Source organism: Mytilus galloprovincialis, chromosome 12 (genome assembly GCF_965363235.1).
Source record: "Mytilus galloprovincialis chromosome 12, xbMytGall1.hap1.1, whole genome shotgun sequence".
Lineage (NCBI taxonomy): Eukaryota > Metazoa > Mollusca > Bivalvia > Mytilida > Mytilidae > Mytilus > Mytilus galloprovincialis.
This window is the reverse complement of record NC_134849.1, coordinates 5562990-5586368: the sequence shown is the minus strand read 5'-3', so window position 1 is coordinate 5586368 and position 23379 is coordinate 5562990. Positions and strand designations below refer to the sequence as shown.

General features: G+C 32.2%; 1 protein-coding gene across 5 annotated transcripts; it reads left to right on the top strand.

Annotated features, from left to right (window-relative positions):
* The first annotated feature begins 193 nt into the window (after positions 1–193).
* Positions 194–16417, top strand: LOC143055069 (uncharacterized). Of its 5 annotated transcripts, none has more exons than XM_076228211.1 (7): positions 194–329; positions 4998–5074; positions 6092–6342; positions 6893–7070; positions 8934–9037; positions 9608–9680; positions 12941–16417. In XM_076228211.1, exons 2-7 carry the CDS (start codon positions 5008–5010, stop codon positions 13186–13188), a joined length of 921 nt encoding a protein of 306 aa, XP_076084326.1. In that variant the 5' UTR covers positions 194–329; positions 4998–5007; the 3' UTR covers positions 13189–16417. The 5 variants fall into 5 exon arrangements, with proteins under 5 accessions (XP_076084326.1, XP_076084327.1, XP_076084328.1 ...); XM_076228212.1 differs by lacking the exon at positions 9608–9680 and adding an exon at positions 9513–9585; XM_076228213.1 differs by lacking the exon at positions 9608–9680 and adding an exon at positions 9228–9300.
* Positions 16418–23379: the final 6962 nt, after the last annotated feature.

Below are 23379 nucleotides of genomic sequence, written 5' to 3'. Positions count from 1 at the left end.
AATAGAGGGAATAAACCATTTAAATCATCATCAATGCTTTTTTTTTCTTTTCAAGACATACATATTAGAGATCATCAGAGTATTGCTTAGACCATTTTTAAAACTTTCATTTCATTTTCCTTTAAGTTTCCGTAAACATTGACGTTGCTTCTCCGTTATTTGGTTTTGCGTTTATACACTTTCCCAGGGGAAATAATCGTGAATTATTGATTAAGATGTTGATGAGGAGATAATGATGATGAGCTTGAAATAATTAGTTATTTCCATGTTAATTATCCTACAAATATCAAAGGATATATAAGCAAATGGTGTAATTGTGTTTCTATTGGGTAAGGATGCACAAAATTAACCTATTTTATCTACAGCGGCAACACATTTGACAAAGAAAAATCCTTGTCCCATTTGTTAATTTGTGGGGAAACCAGATACGTTTATCACTATGCTGACCTAGTTTTGTTTACCATCAAAATGAGCAGTTTTGATGAATGTTGGTTATAATATTAGGTGTTATGCAGGTAATTGAAATGTCTGAATAATTAATGCACGTTCCAACTGATACACATGAACAAATGTAAGGAATAAACAATAAGATTGGTAGATTATTTGTTTGTATCTCAATGCACCTGTAATCCACCATTTGACATATACTGATGCTTGATATTATTTCAATAATTTCATTTTAAACTAGTACTTTGAAAGATGAAGATAAAGCATCATTAACTGTCTCAATTGATAACATGTTATAATATATATAAATCAGGGCTTTCCATTGAAATTGAAGTAGAAGGCTCAATTAAAATTATAGGCGACTGTAACATGCGTTCGGCGAAGCCGGACGCCCACCAAGCTTACGGCAGGGGGTCTGGGGGCCGCTCAAGGCCCCCAGAAGCTCTGGCATCAATAGAGCAAAATCCTGCATTCTCGCAATCTCCTGGCACCTAATTTCATCTTTCAAATGACTATTTTTTTATGTATGAAATTAAAGAAAAAAAAAAAATCTCGAAGAAATTTCATTTTTATTTATGTTATAGTTTTTTATTTTCATTACCTTATGCTTAAAATTCATTTACTTTTAAAGGAGATTTATTTATATAATAATCCGGTTTGTTAAAAATCTTGATCGATTTATTTTGCATAACTACATGCATTTGTAAACAAATGACCCCCCTTTTCTCTCCAAAGACCATTTAAATCATACAATTATTTCTCAAGCATTGACAGAAAATTGATATATCCTCTGATTTTCTCTTTTTTTTGTTAACTGTTCAATAAGTCGGATACATAAATCATTTTGAAATGTTATTTATTTGAGGTCGAGTCGACAATATTCTACTTTCGTTTTTGACCTTGATTCTCTGACACCATGTGGGCTTTGAAAAATGAACTTCAAAAGATACTGTTTTCCAGATTCTGAACAATGATCTACTACACTTTCTTTAATTTGACTGATATTATTCCATAACATAAGATTGTCATCCTATCTGATTGTCTTCACGTTTAACGGTTTTAAAAGCCAAAAAAAGCCAACGAGTTAATGACCATCGGAACGTCTCTATTGTTATCCTTCAATGACCACCAGAACGTCTCTCTTGTTATCTTTGAAAAGAAACGATGCATTCTGACTTTAAATAGACAACCAATCAGTGACCTGAATTCATGTGAACTATATTTAGCCCAAGGTAAACACTGACTTTTCATCCTTGTTTATCGTGACCGTGATTTTGCGACAATACATCTCTCAGCTGCCTGTAAACATTTGAAAAAGATATTTTTTTCTTTTTGAATTTATATTTTTGTCAGTGAAGTAGCTGGAACTTGAAGCCACCGTAAACGGCGGATTTCCTCCGGCTTCAATGGAAAGCCCTGATAAATGTATGCTCACCACATCAGGTTTTGTCCATAAGAGTCTGTTTACCCTGGGTCCAGTCACCTACACATGTATTTGAAAAATGACCATGCCCAGTATACAACAAGAATATGAATCTGACAGGGGTGAGGGCAAATGGACCAATTAGGAACACTTTTTCTGCACTTTAGTTTGGTTACAAGTCTCTTTGAATGGAATCCAGGTCCGTTCAAGCCCATTCACTTTCGCGCCCATTCACATTCTCCCCCTTTCACATTCGCACCCTACACATTCGCATCCAAATTTTATTTAAATTATCATATACCATGTATACTATAAATTACAAATTGTACATTGTATCTTCAAATCTTTTTTTTAAATAATAATGATCGAGTCAACATTTTATTGGTTTTGTGTTTAATAATTTGTAAATGAGTTTTGGAAAGTGTATTGCTATAAATATTTAGCCATCATATTGTCATACTTTTCCAAACACACAGGAGATCAAAGGAGACAAGCTGTTAAAAACAATTAGATTTCATATTTTTATTTAAAATCTTCATAGTTTTAGTCATGCATTCATACCAAGGTAAATATATGCAGTTATTTACATCAAAGCAAGTTAAAAGACTTCAAACAACAATCATGATTTTTAAACACTAAAAAATAACACCAAATTAGGCTGTGTTACCAATTAGTAGTAATCATACATAATTAACATTTAATAATTAATCATCAAATTAATAATAAAAAATTATATGATAATTCCTTAAATTTTATCCAAAAAAATAAAATTATTTTTAAATAAACATATAAAAAAATATCTATTAATTCAACTGACATTCTAATACAAATTGGGCGTGAATGTGTAGGGTGCAAACGGACTTGAGGGCAAACTTGTGAGGTGCGAAGGTGTAGGGTGCGAAAGTATATTGGATGCGAACGGACCTGATACCCTTTGAATGTGTTTTCTACTAAGTATGAGATATTATATGTCTTTGAGATTTAAATAGCACTTACTGTCCAGAAAAAATAAGATAAATAAGCTAAGAATTCGACTAAATATTATAGAATTGGCGGTTTAAGAACGATTTCGTGTCACTTTTGTTCCTACATGTATGACATGTACAATGTATGGTAAACTTATTACATATGTTAATCATAGTAAATGACAGTGATATTAATTTAAAAACTACAACTACATTTACAAACAAATGACTTTTTTGAAGTGTAAAATATAACTTTTTTAAGGGGCACAAGCTACAAGATTTATAAAAAATTTAAATTATGAATTTTTATATGACCGCAAAAATTGAAAATTTTTTGGTCGTATATTGGTATCACGTTGTCGTCGTTGTCCGGTGGTGTCGTCCGAAGACATTTGGTTTTTGCACTCTAACGTTAGTAAAAGTAAATAGAAATCTATGAAATTTAAACACAAGGTTTTATGACCTTAAAAGGAAGGTTGGGATTGATTTTGGGTGTTTTGGTCCCAACAGTTTAGAAATTAGGGGCCAAAAAGGGCCCAAATAAGCATTTTTCTTGGTTTTCGCACAATAACTTAAGTATAAGTTAACAAAAATCTATGAAATTTTAACATAAGGTCTATGACCACAAAAGAAAGGTTGAGATTTATTTTGGGAATTTTAGTCCCAACAGTTTACGAATTGGGGGCCAAAAACAGGTCCCAAATAATCATTTTTCTTGGTTTTTGCACAATAACTTTAGTATAAGTTAATAGAAATCTATGAAATTGGAGTCAAATCGATGAACATGATTTTGACAGCTAGTGCCCCTTTAAAGCATCAGTACAAAACTGTATACTCAAATGTACACACATACATGTACAGGTACTGATCAGTCTTTATGTTTCTGTGTGGTGTTTTGTAGACTCTATCTTGATCTGTTTATATAAAAAAAGAGGATGTGGTATGATTGCCAATGAGACAACTCGCCACAAGAAACCAAAATGACACAGACATTAACAAATATAGGTCACCATACCCATACAGCCTTCAACAATGAGCAAAGCGAAATGACAATGTATTTCAATTCAAACGAGAAAAAACAGCCTTAAGGCTTATTTATTTAAAAAAAATGAACGAAAAACAAATATGTAACACATAACCAAACGACAACCACTGAATTACAGGCTCCTGACTTGGGACAGGCACATACATACATAATGTGGCAGGGTTAAACATGTTAGTGCATGTAGTGTTATCCAAACCCTCCCCCTAACCTAGGACAGTGGTATAACAGTACAACATAAGAACATGGTATAAAAATCAGGTGAAAAAGGCTTAACTCATCAGATGGACAAAAATACAAGTGGACGTGGCCGTGTACTTGTACATCACAACAACAAAAAGACACTAGGTACAGATCTGAGAGTACTGGCAGTTAACTGATAGCCAGTTCAAAGCCACTAACAACTAATAAAAAAAATCATGCATCTAAGACTAAATTATCAGTCTGTACACATCCAACATCCAATGGATTTAGTGTAAAGACCTCATAAACAGTCAGAGAAAAACATGACCTTGCAATTCCAAGATACAGGAATTGACAGATTGTAGATCCATGAATGTGTATGTATATAACATATATACTAGTAATATTTAGTTTGCTTTTAATTTACTGATAACAAAATCAATATTTATACCAATAAAAACAATATTCAATGATCTTATTACAGTGTTGAATTGGTAACCTTTTAGAATAAGTTAATGTAAAGGAGTGATTAGTTTACAAGGATCATTTCTAAATTTCCAGGCACGGTTAACAACATTTCTGTAAAAATGAGGATGTGCTATCTTGTTTGAAATGAGTTTTCTACAGGTACAACCAAACTTCAAAAACAAATATTTATATCTATGGAAAAATATAGTAAAGGTTTTAAGTAATATATGGTAATAATATCCCTGGTTTGATAATTTACCAGAAATACATAGATTATGTTCATTAAAATCAACAACAGACACAGGTTTAGGGAATGAGCTGTGAATATAAACACCGTAATCTTCAGTTTTTTGCCATGACATTCTTTGGTTTCTCTGCGCTTATAAGTGTTGAGTGATCCCTTAGTATATCCTGTTTTTTTTATAAAAGTTTAGATATTATTATGCAATCATTATTTTGTTGTTTTCAGTGTTGTTACCATGGAGACAGAAGTACTGATTTTGATAGTGGCACAGATAATTTCTTGTCTAGCTTTTCAGAAGTCAGGTATTTTAATTTAAAGTAACATATATATTATATACCTATACAACTTGTCTCATTGTAAACAAAACTAGTTTCTACATGTATATACATGTAATGTGAAGAATTTGCTATTGGATGCAAAGCAAACAACAATTGAATAGTTATATATAATCAATATATAGAAATAAGGAGATGTGGTATGATGGCAAATGAACAAGTATTAACCTGGGAACAATCAATGTATAAGTAGATGTAACCAACTATAGGTCACTGAGTTAGTCCTTCAACAATGAGCAAAACACAAATTGTAAAGTTAGCTATACATTAATCTAAAAATGACAAAATGATAAGCTATTCAAACTACAGAACCAACAGCATATTGTATATATAACTACAAACAAAATAAATCCTAATTATGCCTGCTGAACCCTCTTGTAACTTTGGACAATGTTGGAAAGTGGTGTAACAGCACAAGACAAGAACAAACTACATAGTATGTAAATCCATCAAAATAAATCCTAATTATACCTGCTGAACTCTCTTGTAACCTTGGACAATGTTGGAAAGTGGTGTAACAGCACAAGACAAGAACAAACTACATAGTATGTAAATCCATCAAAAAAGACTCATCACATCAGTAGAGAATACTTTACATGTATTTGTTCTTTCAGTTACCATCAATCAGCTATACATCACAGTCGATGATGATAAATTCTTTTAAAAAGCTTGTGGAATCAGTCTCATTGTAAACATTGACAAATTTCAGTTTCCAATTTAACCAATTCCAAATAGAAAACCAAAGGCATAATTTATGATTAAATAGCAAACAAAATTCATGCTGAACCTGCCCTAAACTCGGACAGTGGTTAAGCAGCACAAGACAGTATCAAAATTTATCAAATAAAAACTTGACTCATCAGATCAGCACACAATATTTCACATGTACATGTATTTGTTCTTTCAGTTGTAATCAATGAACCATGCAATGAACAAAATCAATATTTATACCAATAAAAACAATATTCAATGATTTGTTTTCAGTTGTAATTAATGAACCATGCAATGAAGATCAACAATACTCCTTAGGGCTGAACGATCAGCTATACATCACAGTCAATGGGGATAAGTTTTTTGAGAAAGCTTGTGGAATCAGTCTGATCGCCAACGATGACAAATTTCAGTGTTCCAATCTCTGTATCTCCATAGCTAGCTACCAGATCCAGACATGTGATCTAAGGCTTTCTATCTATGATACTGGAGTATGGAAGTTTGGAACAGCCAGTCCTGCTGTTGTAAGTATATTTATCTCTTAATTACACAAATTACAAGTTGATCTCATGGATCCATTATGTACATGTACACACGTTTATTAATCTAATGCAGATTCAGAGTTTTTTAATAAATAACTTTTCTAATGATCTATTTTGCCTGTTGGGCTTTTCCAGATTTTAAAGCATGTTTGGGCATATGAGGCATATTTTCAAGATTCGAACCGCTCATAGAATACAAATTTAATTTTACTTTAAATTCTCTCAAAATTTGAAGGAAATTACAACCAGCCTTGTTAAATTAACATAAGTCCGTCCATCCCCAGTTCCCACCCAATAAATTTTGGAACAGCCTTTAGACATGTTAGAGAAAAGAAAGTATTTATATTTTATATTGTGTGTATATTTCATATACAAACACTTTTTTTAGTCCCCTATCAACAAAGTGAAAGGATGACTTAAAATTTAGGTTTGCACTCCCTCTGTCTGTCTGTTCATCCATTAGTCTGCCAGACAAATCAGTTTTCCACACTTTTTTCTTCATGCTTGTAGATGTTGATTTATTTTCTTACAGTTAGGACAGTGTAACAACCAGCTGACTAGGAAAGATTGGTGTTCTACTGGTAACCAGGCCAATATAAGACTAGAGAACACAGTTGGCACATGGGCAACAATGGTGGGAAAATATGACTTTGAAATTATAGCTGTGTCAAGGTGCTCCACTACACAAACTGCTGCAGTCCCATACAAAGGTATGTAGTTGTGGTGTTTCTGGACTTAATTTGAATGATCTAAGGCCAGTGTTTTTTAATTTGTTGGTTTACGGATTTTCCCCATGAAAAAGTCGGGTCGGACGGTCGGGAAAAAAAAAGAAAAAAAAGATCTTTCAAGACAGAAAAATATGCAACAGTGATATTGTTGGCTTTTTTTAAAACTACCTCTACCGTTTTTTATTGGGAAAAATGCATATTTTTTACTGAAATTGGGAAATTTGTATATTTTATTCTAAACACATAGATCTCCGATTTTTTGCTGACCTTTGCTGTCTTTTTTTCACAGTTTTTTCATGTATATTTTGGTTGTGAGACATTTTCAACCTGAAAGGTACTTTTTGGAGAGGGGAAAGAAACAGTAGTAATGATGGTACTTAATGCATTGAAAACTAAATGAGTTACAAACACCATGATGATTCTGATCAGAAAACCGGATCTCAAAAGTGCTTTCTAATATCAAAATAATAACATGAAAATCAGAAAACGATATTTACAAACATTTATACTACCAATGCCATCATTGTTTGGGGAAAATGTAAAACTTTTTGGGAGGAATTTTAAGCCATTATTTTTAGTAATTAGGAATTTTCTCTAGGGGAAAAGGCCGAATTTCGGCTGTAATTTGAGGCAAACAATATCACTGTGCAAATAAATATATATTTCACCTTTCTGACAATATGTTTGTTAGGCTATTTTGTCATCATTTCTTAGATTTTAGTTCGATGAAATTGTATTGCTCAGCTGTCATAAACATCGCATGACATTCTAATAATTTTCCGTACAAAAAGGGGGGATGCACGGAAAAGACGAAATTAAATTGTCATTTCACAAACAAGAAAAACAGATTCGCGTAGCTCTTTATCAACTCCAGAAAACTTGTTGAAGTATGATCTTCAAGCACGAAAACGGATTAAAAAAAAATGTAAAAACGTCGTACGAAAATAAGTTTCAACACACGTGTCAAAAACGAAATAGACTCGTCCACTGGAAAAACGAGAATATCGGGTTAATCTGTTGTCATGCATTCCCGTTTTTTTATCCAAATGGACGATATTTTTTTATTATCTATAAAACCAGAAAATTCAAAATGATTATCTAATATTCAGTACTTTAACTTGATGTCTTCCACCTGTGTACATTTGGACAAGTCTATTTCTATCAGATGATGCATCTTACGGACTGATTACAAATACGGGAAACGAACTCATTGTGTAGTTGGTTTTAAACACAGGTTTCGTTTCGCAAAATTATTTGCGCAAACGACATTTCAAGGTCATTTATAATTGATTTGTCAATTGTTAGAAACGTAAACTGGAAGTTTTATTTTTTCACTACAGAAAGTGTTATCAATTTTGTTAGTGATTAAAGCATTTCATTTCATAAAAAAAAGATTGTTTAATTATTTTTCAGGGATAATGCATTTGTTAAGGTCGGCGGGAATAAAAAAGCATGAAAGTCAATTTTATTTTTATTCTGAAAATCGGCAAAATCGGGTCGGCGGATCCGTAAACCAACAAATTAAAAAATTCTGGCCTAATGAAATTTTGTATAAACCTTTTTTTATGTCCCTGCATATAAGTTTTACACATGTCCATTCTTTGTTTGAAATTGGTTTCCATTACACAATTTTAGTTTTACTTCAACCAAATGTTATAAAACTTATACACAAAGCTAATTACCACAAAACACAGATCAAGATTGAAAAAGGTAGGTTAAATTTAATCATTCTTGAGTTGTGTCCCTTTATTATGTTGAATGTGTTTCAGAAAAAGAAAACAGTAGTATGGACTAGAACACTGTGTCACATTGATATTAAAAATATCTTAAGTTCTGTTTTCTTAGTTTCAGAAAAAGAATCCAGCGGTCCAGACCAGAACACATTGATTCTAATAGGAGCTATCTTGAGTTGTGTGATTATCTGTATGGCCATGTTCATCATGTTCCTGGTCTGGTACATCAAAAGACAGGCTATTCTATCTCACCAAAGTGCCAACAGCTTACCCAGGAGTATCTCACAAGGTAAGGTTACCAGTCAGACAAGGTCTGGTACATCAAAAGACAGGCTATTCTCTCTCACCAAAGTGCCAACAGCTTACCCAGGAGTATCTCACAAGGTAAGGTTACCAGTCAGAAAAGGTCTGGTACATCAAAAGGCAGGCTATTCTCTCTCACCAAAGTGCCAACAGCCTACCAAGGAGTATCTCACAAGGTAAGGGTATCAGTCAGACAAGTTCAGGTAAATCAAAAGACAGGCTATTCTCTCTCACCAAAGTGCCAACAGTCTACCAAGGAGTATCTCACAAGGTAAAGGTACCAGTCAGACAAGGTCTGGTACATCAAAAGACAGCCTATTCTCTCTCACCAAAGTGCCAACAGCTTACCCAGGAGTATCTCACAAGGTAAGGTTACCAGTCAGAAAAGGTCTGGTATATCAAAAGGCAGGCTATTCTCTCTCACCAAAGTGCCAACAGTCTACCTAGGAGTATCTCACAAGGTAAGGTTACCAGTCAGAAAAGGTCTGGTACATCAAAAGGCAGGCTATTCTCTCTCACCAAAGTGTCAACAGCTTACCCAGGAGTATCTCACAAGGTAAGGTTACCAGTCAGAAAAGGTCTGCTACATCAAAAGGCAGGCTATTTTTTCTCACCAAAGTGCCAACAGTCTACCTAGGAGTATCTCACAAGGTAAGGGTACCAGTCAGACAAGGTCTGGTACATCAAAAGATAGGCTATTCTCTCTCACCACAGTGCCAACAGCTTACCAAGGAGTATCTCACAAGGTAAGGGTACCAGTCAGACGAGTATATAGGTAGTACTTCATTTGCCACAGCGGCTTAACCCGGGTTAGCCCGGTCGACGCTTCCGGTATAGGCACAGTCGCTTCATTTGCTGTAAAATCAGCCGCCGGAGCAAATAGGCATACGCCGCCCTCGCCGGTCTTCACTCACCGGCAAGCAATCAGCCGGTTATAAAAGTATGGCGGGAAGCACTATTTTAGATAAATTGTCAGAATTTTAAAGGTGAAGATTGATGTTTTTTTTTTCAATCAGACTATATTATATGATACTGGATTGGTCCACTATGACTATAAAAATTGCCATGCTATATTTTATTTTCAAATTTATAAAATTATCTCGGAGAAACGGTTTTATGATGAATAAGGCCTAAGAAAAAAAGATTGCATATTAAAAATATTTATTTATTGTTATCAGGTTCATTTTTTATTTTCCCTAGCTTAGAAAGCAAAAAAGTATAAATTTGAACTTCTGTCGCCATCTTTCAATCAGCAGGTTCCACTCATTTTAATATCAGCCATATTTAACCCGGTCACATGATAGGGCGAACCCACGGGGGGGTCTCTTCCTATATAAAGGTATATACATATGTGCCGCTGGAATGGGTCCCTTTTTTGATCCGTCAAATATATCAATGGGGTGCAATTTTACCGAGGAAATATATCAATAGGTAGTAATTGACCGATTGTGATATATCAGTATATGCATATAGGTACTATTTGAGCTGATAAATATATGAATGGGTTATGATTTCGCTGTGAAATATATGTATAGGTAGGGATTTCACAATTATTCAATATATGAATGGGGGGTGTTTTTAAAATCCCAGCTGCACACCTGTACCCAAAACCCCATGTTGAGACCCCCCCGTGGGCGAACCGGGCATTGCCCGACCTAGAACAAATGAAGCAGCCCCATAGAATTAGGGTTTTTCTTACCAGTATAAATAAATAGATGTGGTATGAGTGGCTATGATACAACTCTCCATCCAATTCACAATGTAAGTTAGCAATAATAGGTCAAAGTATGGCCTTCAAATTGGAGATTTGGTTTACACCAAACAGAAAGCTATAAAGGGCACCAAAATTACAGGCTTATTTATATTAAATAGGTGAGGAAATCAATTCTTATGGTATGGCCATTATTTTTGTTCACATTGTGATATTTGAGGCATTTGTAGTGTGTAAGCAATTTTAACATCTGCCATGCATCCACTTCCTGTTTGCAGATTGTTTGAAATATAAAAAATGTTGTCAATGTTTCCAATGCTTAAATGAAATGGAATGATTAATTATAATAAAAATGTAAGAAGTGATATTGATCTACCGGATATTTAATGATAATATACACAATTTCAAGTTCAGATCAGGCCAATAAACATAAAGGATAGAGAAATAGATGTAAATTGATTGTTATTGTGATATCTGCTTTGATATCAATAGCATACATGTGATTCTTCTGGTGTCTCATACCTGATATCATGGACATGTGAAAATACGATGTATTAGGGAAGACCAAGTATTCCAGTACAGTTTTAGTACTCAGATACTCGTTTGCCTGTTTTACATCTTGAGATATTTCTCTTCACATTTCCACTTACTTTAGTTCAGTTGAAATGTCCCCTTCGTAAAAATACTAAATAAAATCAATTAACAACATAAATATATTTATCCTGAGGGTACTATTTTTTATAGTAGTATACCAGCAGCATCCTTTCCTTCTGAGTGAGTGTTTTCATTTGTACTACTCGTAACAGAAAAAGAAGCCAAATAGTCTTTTATCTGAAATTGTTGACCATATAATATTTCTAAACAAGAACAAAATCAAAGTGACCTGCTGTGATCACTACGCAACTGATTAGAGACATTTTTAAGGTGGTACCCAACACTTTCACTAAAATTAATTTGGCTCGTTTAATTTTCATAGAATTTTGACAAAGTATCTTAACTTTGACAAAAATATAAAAATTTCAAAAATTTTGAACCAACCGTTTAGTCAGAAAAATTACACTGGTTATATAGCAGTTTGACAAACACCAATTTTGATCATTGAGAAGCTTAATATTTTACAACACAACGTAATTAAAACGTTTAACCGACTATACTGAGTTATCTCCCTGTAGTGTTAGGTACCACCTTAACGGTGTTTGAACACTGATCAACACTTGAATGGATTAATAAATAACTCATCACAAGCCGTAAAAACTTACCTTTGTTTGTTGATCAAAACTTCTATGTAAATGGGATTGGTATGAGATGTACATTTAAATTAATTTAATTACTCTGTATTTGTAACTTAACTATATATATTGTTTAATTTACAATTTAAAGATAGGCGAAAGTAGGAGAGCCACATTTAAACCTAATAGTAAAATACTGACAAGGTCATGGCTAAAAAAAGAAAAACAGACAAACATGGCAAACGATAGTGCAAAAGAACAAAACACAGAAAAAGTAAGACTAAGCAACACGAAAAAGCACAAGTAATTTTAAGTCAAATATTAACAAATTAATTGACAAATCGTATTATAAAAATTGCCTCACCAACAAATGATACATATATTGTCTACTAAGTCGGCTATATATGTAAATATTTTTGATTTTATAGGAATTTGAGTTTTGAAAACCTATACAAACAATGATAGGTTGTTTGTAGTATGTTTATCGTTCGGTTTATGAAAGGTAATAACAAAAACACTGCATCCCACCTAAACTCTAAACTTTTCAATATACGTTAAAGATTCATTCGAGTAATCGCCAGTACTGGAGTATCATGACCGAGTATTAAATTTCAGATCTTTTGACATTCCTAGAAAATATGCATTCTCTTGGAATAACTTAAAAGTTTGTGAAGACAAAATTCTTCTGAAGACCCTGTGGTCACCATCTAATTCTTTTGCAATTTGTTTTATACTCATGTGTCTGACAAGTAAAAATCAATTTAAAACCAGCTTTGTCTTAATTATAATATCTACTTTCACTTTCAACAGTAAGCTGTCCATTAAAACATATGCCATCAGCTTTGTCTTAAATATGTCTATTTTTGCTTTCAACAGGAAGTGCTGTTTACCATGCTGTCCAGGAAACATGTGATGGTCATGTGCCATCAGAGCCTGTTCAAGTTACAGACAAAATGTTGACAGATGAAGATCCAAGTCACCGTGTCTGGAATCAGCCACAGCCTACAGCGCCACCTGTTGAGGAAGATTGTAGCAAAGAAAGACCTCCTAGCTATCACGAAACTTGTATTCCGCCCAATTATGAAAACACTAGCCCACAAAATAGAGGTCGGGAAATAGTCTGATCACTTGCCCGAACTCTAGAGTTGGTAAATTTTGAATGTTTGTCCTGTTTTTCTTAAATAAGTTGTTTCAATATTATTGAGACAACTATTTCACATCAGACTGATTGAAGTTGTAGAAACGGAATTTGATGTACAAACTTTGTAAAATAATGAATGTACCCATCTATCCATTCAATTTTATATTGACATGGCGAAATAGAATGACAAATTGTATTTTTACAATTAACTTGAATGAACAATATATGCAGTTTGCTTTCATTCATATATAACATACCGTAGATGTATTTTTACATTTAAATGCTTTAGGAATTGAATTGAATAATTATTACATGTGCATTGTAATGTATCAAATATATTTGATTAAATACTCTTAATGTACAGTATTTTATTCGGGAGTGTTATGGTAATTTTGATTAACCAGAATACTTTTTTTTTAAAGTCAGTTGGTTCATTTTTAGGGTCAGATGCTAAGAATATAATATAACCCCAATGTCAGTAGTTGGCATCGACGAATAACTCCATTTTAATGGTATCCTTTCATAAAATGAAAAACAAATCATATTACTTTATGGGGACGGAAAATCTTTATTAAGGACAAACAAAAGAATAATTTTGATAATTTTGTTGTCAATGAAATTATAATTGTTTTTATATCAATGTTGTGAGTTCTGAAGTTAAATTGTTATAACTGAAGAATCCTACTAAATTTCATTACTTAGAATGATATTCTGGGTTTTTTTTAATGTTGATGCAACTAGAAATTTTAATCAGGTATTTACATTTCATCGGAACATTTCTGTTTGTAACATTAGTGTTATGATTGTAATTGTTGCCTGCTATAGTAGAAGATGCAGGAACAAATGATTCAAATTATAGAATCATGATGAAAATTGTTGCCTGTCATGTAATAAAGAAGATGCAGGATCACCTTATGAAAATTATAAATGGTTGTGCAAACAAAAATTATTTGTACTTTCAAAATTATTTTGCAATAAAAAAAGAAATTTAAATTTTTAAAAACAAATTTCACATAGTCAAAAACAAAATGACCATGTGAGGGCCGTATAGCCAGTCAAGGTTGTTAAAAACTTCCATCATCATAGTCAAACAGCTGGTACATTAATATTTTAACATAAAAATAAGAAGATTTGGTATGATAGTCCTTTTGTCATGACAAGGGCATTGAAGTTACTTTGCTAAGTGTGTTTTTAATAATTACAAATCAGTCAAGAACCAAGATTGTATGTTTCACCATTGTTTAAAACACTCAGTGTCTGTAAAAAAACCCAAGGAGCACAACTTTTATAGTTATACAAATCAATAATAAAACATGAATAATTTTTGCTAATTTTTTTATCTTTGAAATTTTTTGTTGTGCAATAATCCTGCCAGTATGTATGTTGTAAGATGGGGTTAACAATTTGTAACCATTTTTATCCTTATTTTTCAAAGCAGCACAGTAGACATGATAGATGTCAATTATCTATATGTGATGTTTTTACTTTGTATGTTTAGGTTGATCAAATGATTACTAGGGTTTTTCGAGACTTTATATGGGAGTAGACCCAGGTCAAGGGACGTAACTCTTAAAAAAGTCAACAGAACATTTGTGTAAAGCATTTTCAAAAATTAGTATGAAGATTTTTTGAAACGCAAATTGATTGAATTCTGGTTGGTAATAATGTTTAAAAAAAACAATGATGATACAATGTATTAAATCTTTTAAAATCCAATTACTGTACTGATATAGAAATGTATCTCCCTCATCAAAGATCTATGCTAGTATGTCATGTTCTTTGTTATAGAACAAACGAAATTATCAAATAGTGTTGAACCAACTTTTAAAATTTAAAAATCAATCTGCAAAACAGAGGTCTTATATAAAATTGAATACAATACACTTAATTGTTTTGGATTGCTAAAGATTTTGTAAATGATGCCTTTTTTTTGAAAAAAATTTTTTGTAGTACTGAGTTATCTCCCATGTTTCATTTTTTACATGGATCCTGTTTAAAAAAATGAAGAAAAAACACAATTAAACAGTAGGATATTTGGGTCTGACATTTAGAAGTTATTGTTTGATTTTCTTTTTTGGAAAATTACTCAAAAGTGGTTAAGGTTCTCACATGTTGTAAATGTACATCTGAGTTCAAAAGTGCTAATAATATTTTTATTTTTTTTTAATTATATAGACATATTCATGACACTTTTATGTGTACACGTAGAAAAGGTCACTTTTAAAGTGAGTATATGTAGATATTTACATTTGCATAATTGAAATTAAAATTATATATTGAAATAATTGAACTGAAATTTTGATTTGAATAATTAAAATTAAAAATTATATGTTGAAATAATTGAACAGAAATTTATTTGTAGAATCTGTGTTGTTACAAATCGTGAGGTTAATATTTGTGGTGTATTATACAATGTGCTTTATATCATGTGTTATGTCAAAAGATTTACATTTTATAAAATATTAATCATTTTTTTGTTTATCATACCTCGTCCATATTCAAAGAAATGTGTATTGTCTAGTAATTTTATTAACAAATATTAAATTAAAAATTGTCAATCCAGTAAAATCAATATGGTATACTTATTGTAAAATGATATTGTTTTTGTTTTTTTTTCAGTCAATATCACTAGTGGAATTTCCAAAAAATCTCGATCTTTCTTTCAAAACATCTATGTATATAAAATAAAAAAATAATTCCCACGTGTCTAAATAAAAAATTAAAAAGAGTAGGGTTAAAATAAGGTTTAGTTTGAATGGTCTTATTCTTGTTTTTCAGTAATGATAAATAGAAGTGCTGTTTGATTATTCCAATAGGTTGATCTACTATATCTTTATTACCAAAGTCTATATAAACTATAGGTATACAATTATATCAACATCAATAATACCTATAATACATACATAAACACAGACTATGTGACAGCAGACGGTGTTGTAATAATAAACAAACATTATTTTAACATTTCGGATCTAAGCTTAAAAGATCTAAATATAAATTTACCTAAATTACACAATTCTTTTACATTATAAGTACTCATCAGTTTAATAAATTTGAACATCAACGTTTTTTTCCAATAAAAGTGGACATTTGAGGATGAAATGAAACTCATCCTATATATCATTTTTACAAATAGTACATATTCTATTATTTCTTGTTATACCATAAAATCTTCCATTTTCTATAGGAAGTTTCTATCTACTTTTTCTACTATTTAAGGTGGTATGGGTGTCTTCCTCCATCTTGGATTGTAAAAAACAGAGAATCAAAGGTCCAGATTTTCCACCAAGTTAGCAAAATTTGATGCAGGAATGCAGATGTTTAATGTACATTTTCATTTAAAAGTACCAATTTATAAGAATATAACTTCTAAATATTGATATTTTTGCAAATGTTAATTATTTTTGGTTGTTTTTATTTTTTTTTAAATTTGGCATTTTAAGGGGAGGTAACTCTAAAAAAGTGCATTTTCTGAAGGATTCTGTATGGAATTTTCCTATTTTGTATTTTAGCCGGAAAAAACGTACGGTGACCCTATCTTTTCTTTTGATATTCTCAAAGCAGTATCTGAAAGCTATCTTTTCCTGAAGTATTTAACAATTCTATCATTTTGTTTAGTTTCTAATCACAAAATGGTGTTTTTTCCTGTATAATCCATACAAAATGTGTCATTTTGTCCTGTCCTGTAGCTTGAGAAAATGCGCGGTGACCTATCATTTTTATTATATTTTTCAACATGTATAAATAGATACAACGTTTTGGCAAAGTATGAACAAATTCTATCATTTTTATTTTAGACTCCCATACCACCTTAACACCACTTAAGATTTGAATATGACATTTGAATATAGATTTGGGCATGACTATATAGGAATTATTTCTAAATTTTACTTTTATTTTTACTTATGTTAATGCGTTATTTCAATCCTGTTTATTTTTAGCTTTAATATTTTATTAGATATTGTTTTATATTATTGATGATGTATATATACATTTACACCGTACATTTCATTCTAGTCATTATATTAGAGGAAAGTTTTATCTCTTCACCAAAAATACTTTAATCTGGGTGTTTTAAACCCAAGTTCTTCTTTACTTTATTGTTAGTAGATGTGGGAGAAATGTTGAAGTTGAATTAAGTACGAAATTGCTGCACTTAAATTATTGGTTTGATTTATGACAAACAAATAAGGTTCTGGATTAGGGGTCTTCATTTCTTTATCCTTTCCTTCTTTAGGCCATTTCCCTCTTATTTTGAAGAAGAAATCTTTAATTGATTTGTAAAATCTTGACATTTGTTTTGTGTAAAAAACCCATATAATGTCAAAAATTTGATCACAATCCAAATTCAGAGCTGTATAACCTTGAATATTTTGTCCATACTTGCCCCAACTGTTCAGGGTTCGAACCTCTGCGGTCGTATAAAGCTGCGCCCTGCGGAGCACCTGGTTCCTATATAAGCACATCATGGTTCTCTATTCTTTTTTTATCCCCATTCTTTTTCTCTCTAATTCCCATTATTATATACTGTATGTCCATGATTCTACTTTCTGTGTATCCCATCCAGACCCTGTTATTTCTTTGTCTGTAAAAATACTTGCATAGAACAAGTGTTTCATATTAATCATTTATTAAAGTATGAATTTAATGATGCACATTACTTTTTTCCCATCCAGAGAAATTTTATATAGATAAAAGTTGGTTGTTAGCTTATAGAATATTTCTTATTTAGATATATTTTAAGCATTAAAATGATCGTTGTGATAATTTGTTAATTCATTAGTTTCTTTTGGACTTGATTAATGCTGCTTTCAGATGATATACATAAAATTATCCAACTTATGTACGTTTTTGCAAGGAATTTCAATATACTGACAAGAATGGACAAATAGAAATACTCAACTTGAGAATGACAGGAAAGTAATTGTTACAAATGTAAAATTGCCATTTCAAATAATTATTTTCTAGATTTAAATTGGACTACAGCAAAAGATTTACTGCAATAAATGTTTAATAAACGGTAGAGATTTTTTTAAAAGATTTGTTGTCAACTTATTCTCATTGTCAGGTGACCTATACATTCAGTCATTAAAAAGACAGAACTAATAGAATTAAGAGTAGTCCTTACCCTAAACATTTTCATCCACATATAACCAGTGCAAGAAAGTTTTGACAATTTTAATCATTGTCAAGGAAATCCATAACATATAAATGCAGTTAAAAATGAAATCCTTCTTTATGTATACTTTTTCATTAGAGATTATTTACCACTTGTTAGTGAGCTTATTGTTTTTTGCGACATATTGAGAAAAAAAATTTTTGTTGTTCCATCTTATTTAAGTATTTGAACCCTACATAGGTCTAAGAGTTGGTGAAAATTAACCATATAAATACAACAGTTTTACTTTGATTTGATTCACATATTACAATGCTAACATAAGGTCTAGAAAGATTTTTTACCAAATATAAATAACATACACACAGTACATTCTAAATACTGATGAATAAAGTACATGTAAATTAACCATTTAGAAAATTCTTAGTATGTGAACCATACATTCACATTTAAAATAGTTATTGATTCAGTACTGAAAAAAATCACTTCGAAAATTTCTGTTATGTGAACCATACAAGGACATTCTAAATACTGATTCAATCCATGTACTGAAAATTAACCATGTAGAAAATTTGTGTTATGTAAACCATACATGTACATTCTATATACTGGTACATGTACATGTAATGAAAACTAACCATGTAGAAAATTCTTTTTATGTGAACCATACATGTAGATTCTAAACACTGACACATGTACTTAAAATCAACCAATGTAGAACATTTCTCTTACATGAATTTTTCATGCTCATCCTAAATATTGATTATTGCAGTTACATGTACTGAAAATTAACCATGTAAAAAATTTGTTTTATGTGAACCATTCATGTACATTTTTAAAAATACTCATTGACAGTACTGAAAATTAACCATGTAGTTATATAAACCTTTAATGTACATGGGAAATACTGATTGTCACAATACTGAAAATATGTTAGAATTAATGATATGGTTTTGAACATATTTACTTTTTTTCATCAAATATGAGATGGATTTGACATATCTTGCTTGTATGCCAGTAAGTCATCTGATGTCAGTTGTTTAACCCTTTCCTCCATAATGACGCCTTAAGACGCCACCCCCTTTACTCCATAATGACGCCCTTTGACGCCTGTGTAGATCCTCAGTTGAAAAGTTTTGGCTCCTATATTTCTCCATTAGACTTTTGAAAAATTGTATCCAATATGAAAAGGAGATTCATGAGAATATCTGACTTATACTTCATTGATGAAATATCTGTTTTCACAATGCATTAACACTTTAAACCTGATGAATTTTTTTTACCGAAAAAAATCCTATGCGAATCAAATACCTTAAAAAAAAAATCCATGGAGGAAAGGGTTAAAAGTTTAAAACATTGGTTTACTCCGTTACCTTTCTATTTTCAATTTTGGCACCATATAGCTATTATAATGTTTTCACATTTATATGTCAGGTGAAGGAAATTTTTGAACGTCTGAAATTTCAATATATGTGGAGAATTTTTTTAAAGCTGGATGATTTAAACATTTAAATAAAAAATTTTACGGACATTTTGAACAATTTATCCTTTTTGGAAATATTTGCTACACTTTTTGAGCTTAACAAATCACTGTGATCAAAAATAGTATAAAGGTGGACTTGCATAATAGATTATTCCCAATGATATAAATTTGAGTCAGAGTTATTTCCGTTTTTGGCCATGAGGGAAAGCAAACTGGTTGATTTTCTTATTTGACAATTGGTAACCAAATTTAAACAAATAGTACAAGAAATTATGATAAAAGAACCATGCTAGAAAGGTTTTTCTTAAAATTAAGCAGTCATTAAAAGAAGTTGAACTTGATTGAACTTAGGTATAAGTAGAAGTTTCCCTACAATGTCATGGCAAAGGGAAATAACTTTGAAATCCAATAAGGTCAACGGAAATATATTTAGTACAAAACAAATAGTGGTATATTACTCTTTTCTTTACACTACCTCAACACAAATTGGCTAAATTGTGACCAAATAAATGTGCCCTTAGATTCCAAAATCAAAAATCTCAAACTTGATGAAATTTTCAATTTCCTAAGTAAGATTTCCTTAAGATGACATCTTTAGCTAGTAGCTGCCATGATTGAATTTCATTTTACATTTATATTTATGTGTAAATATTATTATTTAATTAGCAATACCAGATCTGGAAGATTTGATGTCATTAATGTTGTAATTGTCAGTTTTCTGACTTTAATAATCTATTATTTTTTTGTTTTCTCATTTTACTTGCAATTTGATTTATTATTTTGAAATAAAGATGTTACTGGGATGTTTGTCCTTTTATATTATTGAGATTGAATGGAAGAGAAGTTGGAAATGTTTAATTTCAAATGAAGTTGAGTTTCTCAAAGTGTACGGAAGTGTATGGATTTTAAAGAGCATCTTGTTAATTATAAAAAGCTTTGGTCTTATAATGAAAAAAAGACATCATTTAAAGAAGGCTCTAGTGACATGAATTGTCAAGTCCAATACTCCCACTGCACTACTGAGCTTTGGCAACTCAGCCTTTGGCAAAAAGTACCCCCGGTTGACAGCTTGTGGTCTATTGGTAGGCAATGGATGCTGTCAATTATAATTGTTACTCAGGTTTAAAGCTTGTGGTCTATTGGTAGGCAATGGATACTGTCAGTAATAATTGTTACTCAGGTTTACAGCTTGTGGTCTATTGGTAGGCAATGGATACTGTCAGTAATAATTGTTACTCAGGTTTACAGCTTGTGGTCTATTGGGAGACAATGGATGCTGTCAGTAATAATTGTTACTCAGGTTTACAGCTTGTGGTCTATTGGTAGGCAATGGATACTGTCAGTAATAATTGTTACTCAGGTTTACAGCTTGTGGTCTATTGGTAGGCAATGGATGCTGTAATAATTGTTACTCAGGTTTACAGCTTGTGGTCTATTGGTAGACAATGGATGCTGTCAGTAATAATTGTTACTCAGGTTTACAGCTTGTGGTCTATTGGTAGACAATGGATGCTGTCAGTAATAATTGTTACTCAGGTTTACAGCTTGTGGTCTATTGGTAGACAATGGATGCTGTCAGTAATAATTGTTACTCAGGTTTACAGCTTGTGGTCTATTGGTAGACAATGGATGCTGTCAGTAATAATTGTTACTCAGGTTTACAGCTTGTGGTCTATTGGTAGACAATGGATGCTGTCAGTAATAATTGTTACTCAGGTTTACAGCTTGTGGTCTATTGGTAGGCAATGGATGCTGTCAGTAATAATTGTTACTCAGGTTTACAGCTTGTGGTCTATTGGTAGACAATGGATGCTGTCAGTAATAATTGTTACTCAGGTTTACAGCTTGTGGTCTATTGGTAGACAATGGATGCTGTCAGTAATAATTGTTACTCAGGTTTACAGCTTGTGGCCTATTGGTAGGCAATGGATGCTGTCAGTAATAATTGTTACTCAGGTTTACAGCTTGTGGTCTATTGGTAGACAATGGATGCTGTCAGTAATAATTGTTACTCAGGTTTACAGCTTGTGGCCTATTGGTAGGCAATGGATGCTGTCAGTAATAATTGTTACTCAGGTTTACAGCTTGTGGTCTATTGGTAGACAATGGATGCTGTCAGTAATAATTGTTACTCAGGTTTACAGCTTGTGGTCTATTGGTAGGCAATGGATGCTGTAATAATTGTTACTCAGGTTTACAGCTTGTGGTCTATTGGTAGACAATGGATGCTGTCAGTAATAATTGTTACTCAGGTTTACAGCTTGTGGTCTATTGGTAGACAATGGATGCTGTCAGTAATAATTGTTACTCAGGTTTACAGCTTGTGGTCTATTGGTAGACAATGGATGCTGTCAGTAATAATTGTTACTCAGGTTTACAGCTTGTGGTCTATTGGTAGACAATGGATGCTGTCAGTAATAATTGTTACTCAGGTTTACAGCTTGTGGTCTATTGGTAGACAATGGATGCTGTCAGTAATAATTGTTACTCAGGTTTACAGCTTGTGGTCTATTGGTAGGCAATGGATGCTGTCAGTAATAATTGTTACTCAGGTTTACAGCTTGTGGTCTATTGGTAGACAATGGATGCTGTCAGTAATAATTGTTACTCAGGTTTACAGCTTGTGGTCTATTCGTAGACAATGGATGCTGTCAGTAATAATTGTTACTCCGGTTTACAGCTTGTGGTCTATTGGTAGGCAATGGATGCTGTAATAATTGTTACTCAGGTTTACAGCTTGTGGCCTATTGGTAGGCAATGGATGCTGTCAGTAATAATTGTTACTCAGGTTTACAGCTTGTGGTCTATTGGTAGACAATGGATGCTGTCAGTAATAATTGTTACTCAGGTTTACAGCTTGTGGTCTATTGGTAGGCAATGGATGCTGTAATAATTGTTACTCAGGTTTACAGCTTGTGGTCTATTGGTAGACAATGGATGCTGTCAGTAATAATTGTTACTCAGGTTTACATCTTGTGGTCTATTGGTAGGCAATGGATGCTGTCAGTAATAATTGTTACTCAGGTTTACAGCTTGTTGTCTATTGGTAGACAATGGATGCTGTCAGTAATAATTGTTACTCCGGTTTACAGCTTGTGGTCTATTGGTAGGCAATGGATGCTGTAATAATTTTTAGTTAGGTTTACAGCTTGCGGCCTATTGGGAGACAATGGATGCTGTCAGTAATAATTGTTACTCAGGTTTACAGCTTGTGGTCTATTGGTAGACAATGGATACTGTCAGTAATAATTGTTACTCAGGTTTACAGCTTGTGGTCTATTGGTAGGCAATGGATGCTGTAATAATTGTTACTCAGGTTTACAGCTTGTGGTCTATTGGTAGGCAATGGATGCTGTAATAATTGTTACTCAGGTTTACAGCTTGTTGTCTATTGGTAGACAATGGATGATGTCAGTAATAATTGTTACTCAGGTTTACAGCTTGTGGTCTATTGGTAGACAATGGATGCTGTCAGTAATAATTGTTACTCAGGTTTACAGCTTGTGGTCTATTGGTAGGCAATGGATGCTGTCAGTAATAATTGCTACTCATTTATTGGGGTGTTTTCTCTTATG

What these genes read in the sequence shown, in the direction of transcription:
- LOC143055069 (XM_076228211.1), top strand. Translation starts at nt 5,008, where the DNA reads ATGGAGACAGAAGTACTGATTTTGATAGTGGCACAGATAATTTCTTGT. An exon ending in GAACAGCCAGTCCTGCTGTT is followed by an intron (nt 6,343 to 6,892) that starts GTAAGTATATTT and finishes ATTTTCTTACAG; the next exon opens with TTAGGACAGTGTAACAACCA. An exon ending in TGCTGCAGTCCCATACAAAG is followed by an intron (nt 7,071 to 8,933) that starts GTATGTAGTTGT and finishes CTGTTTTCTTAG; the next exon opens with TTTCAGAAAAAGAATCCAGC.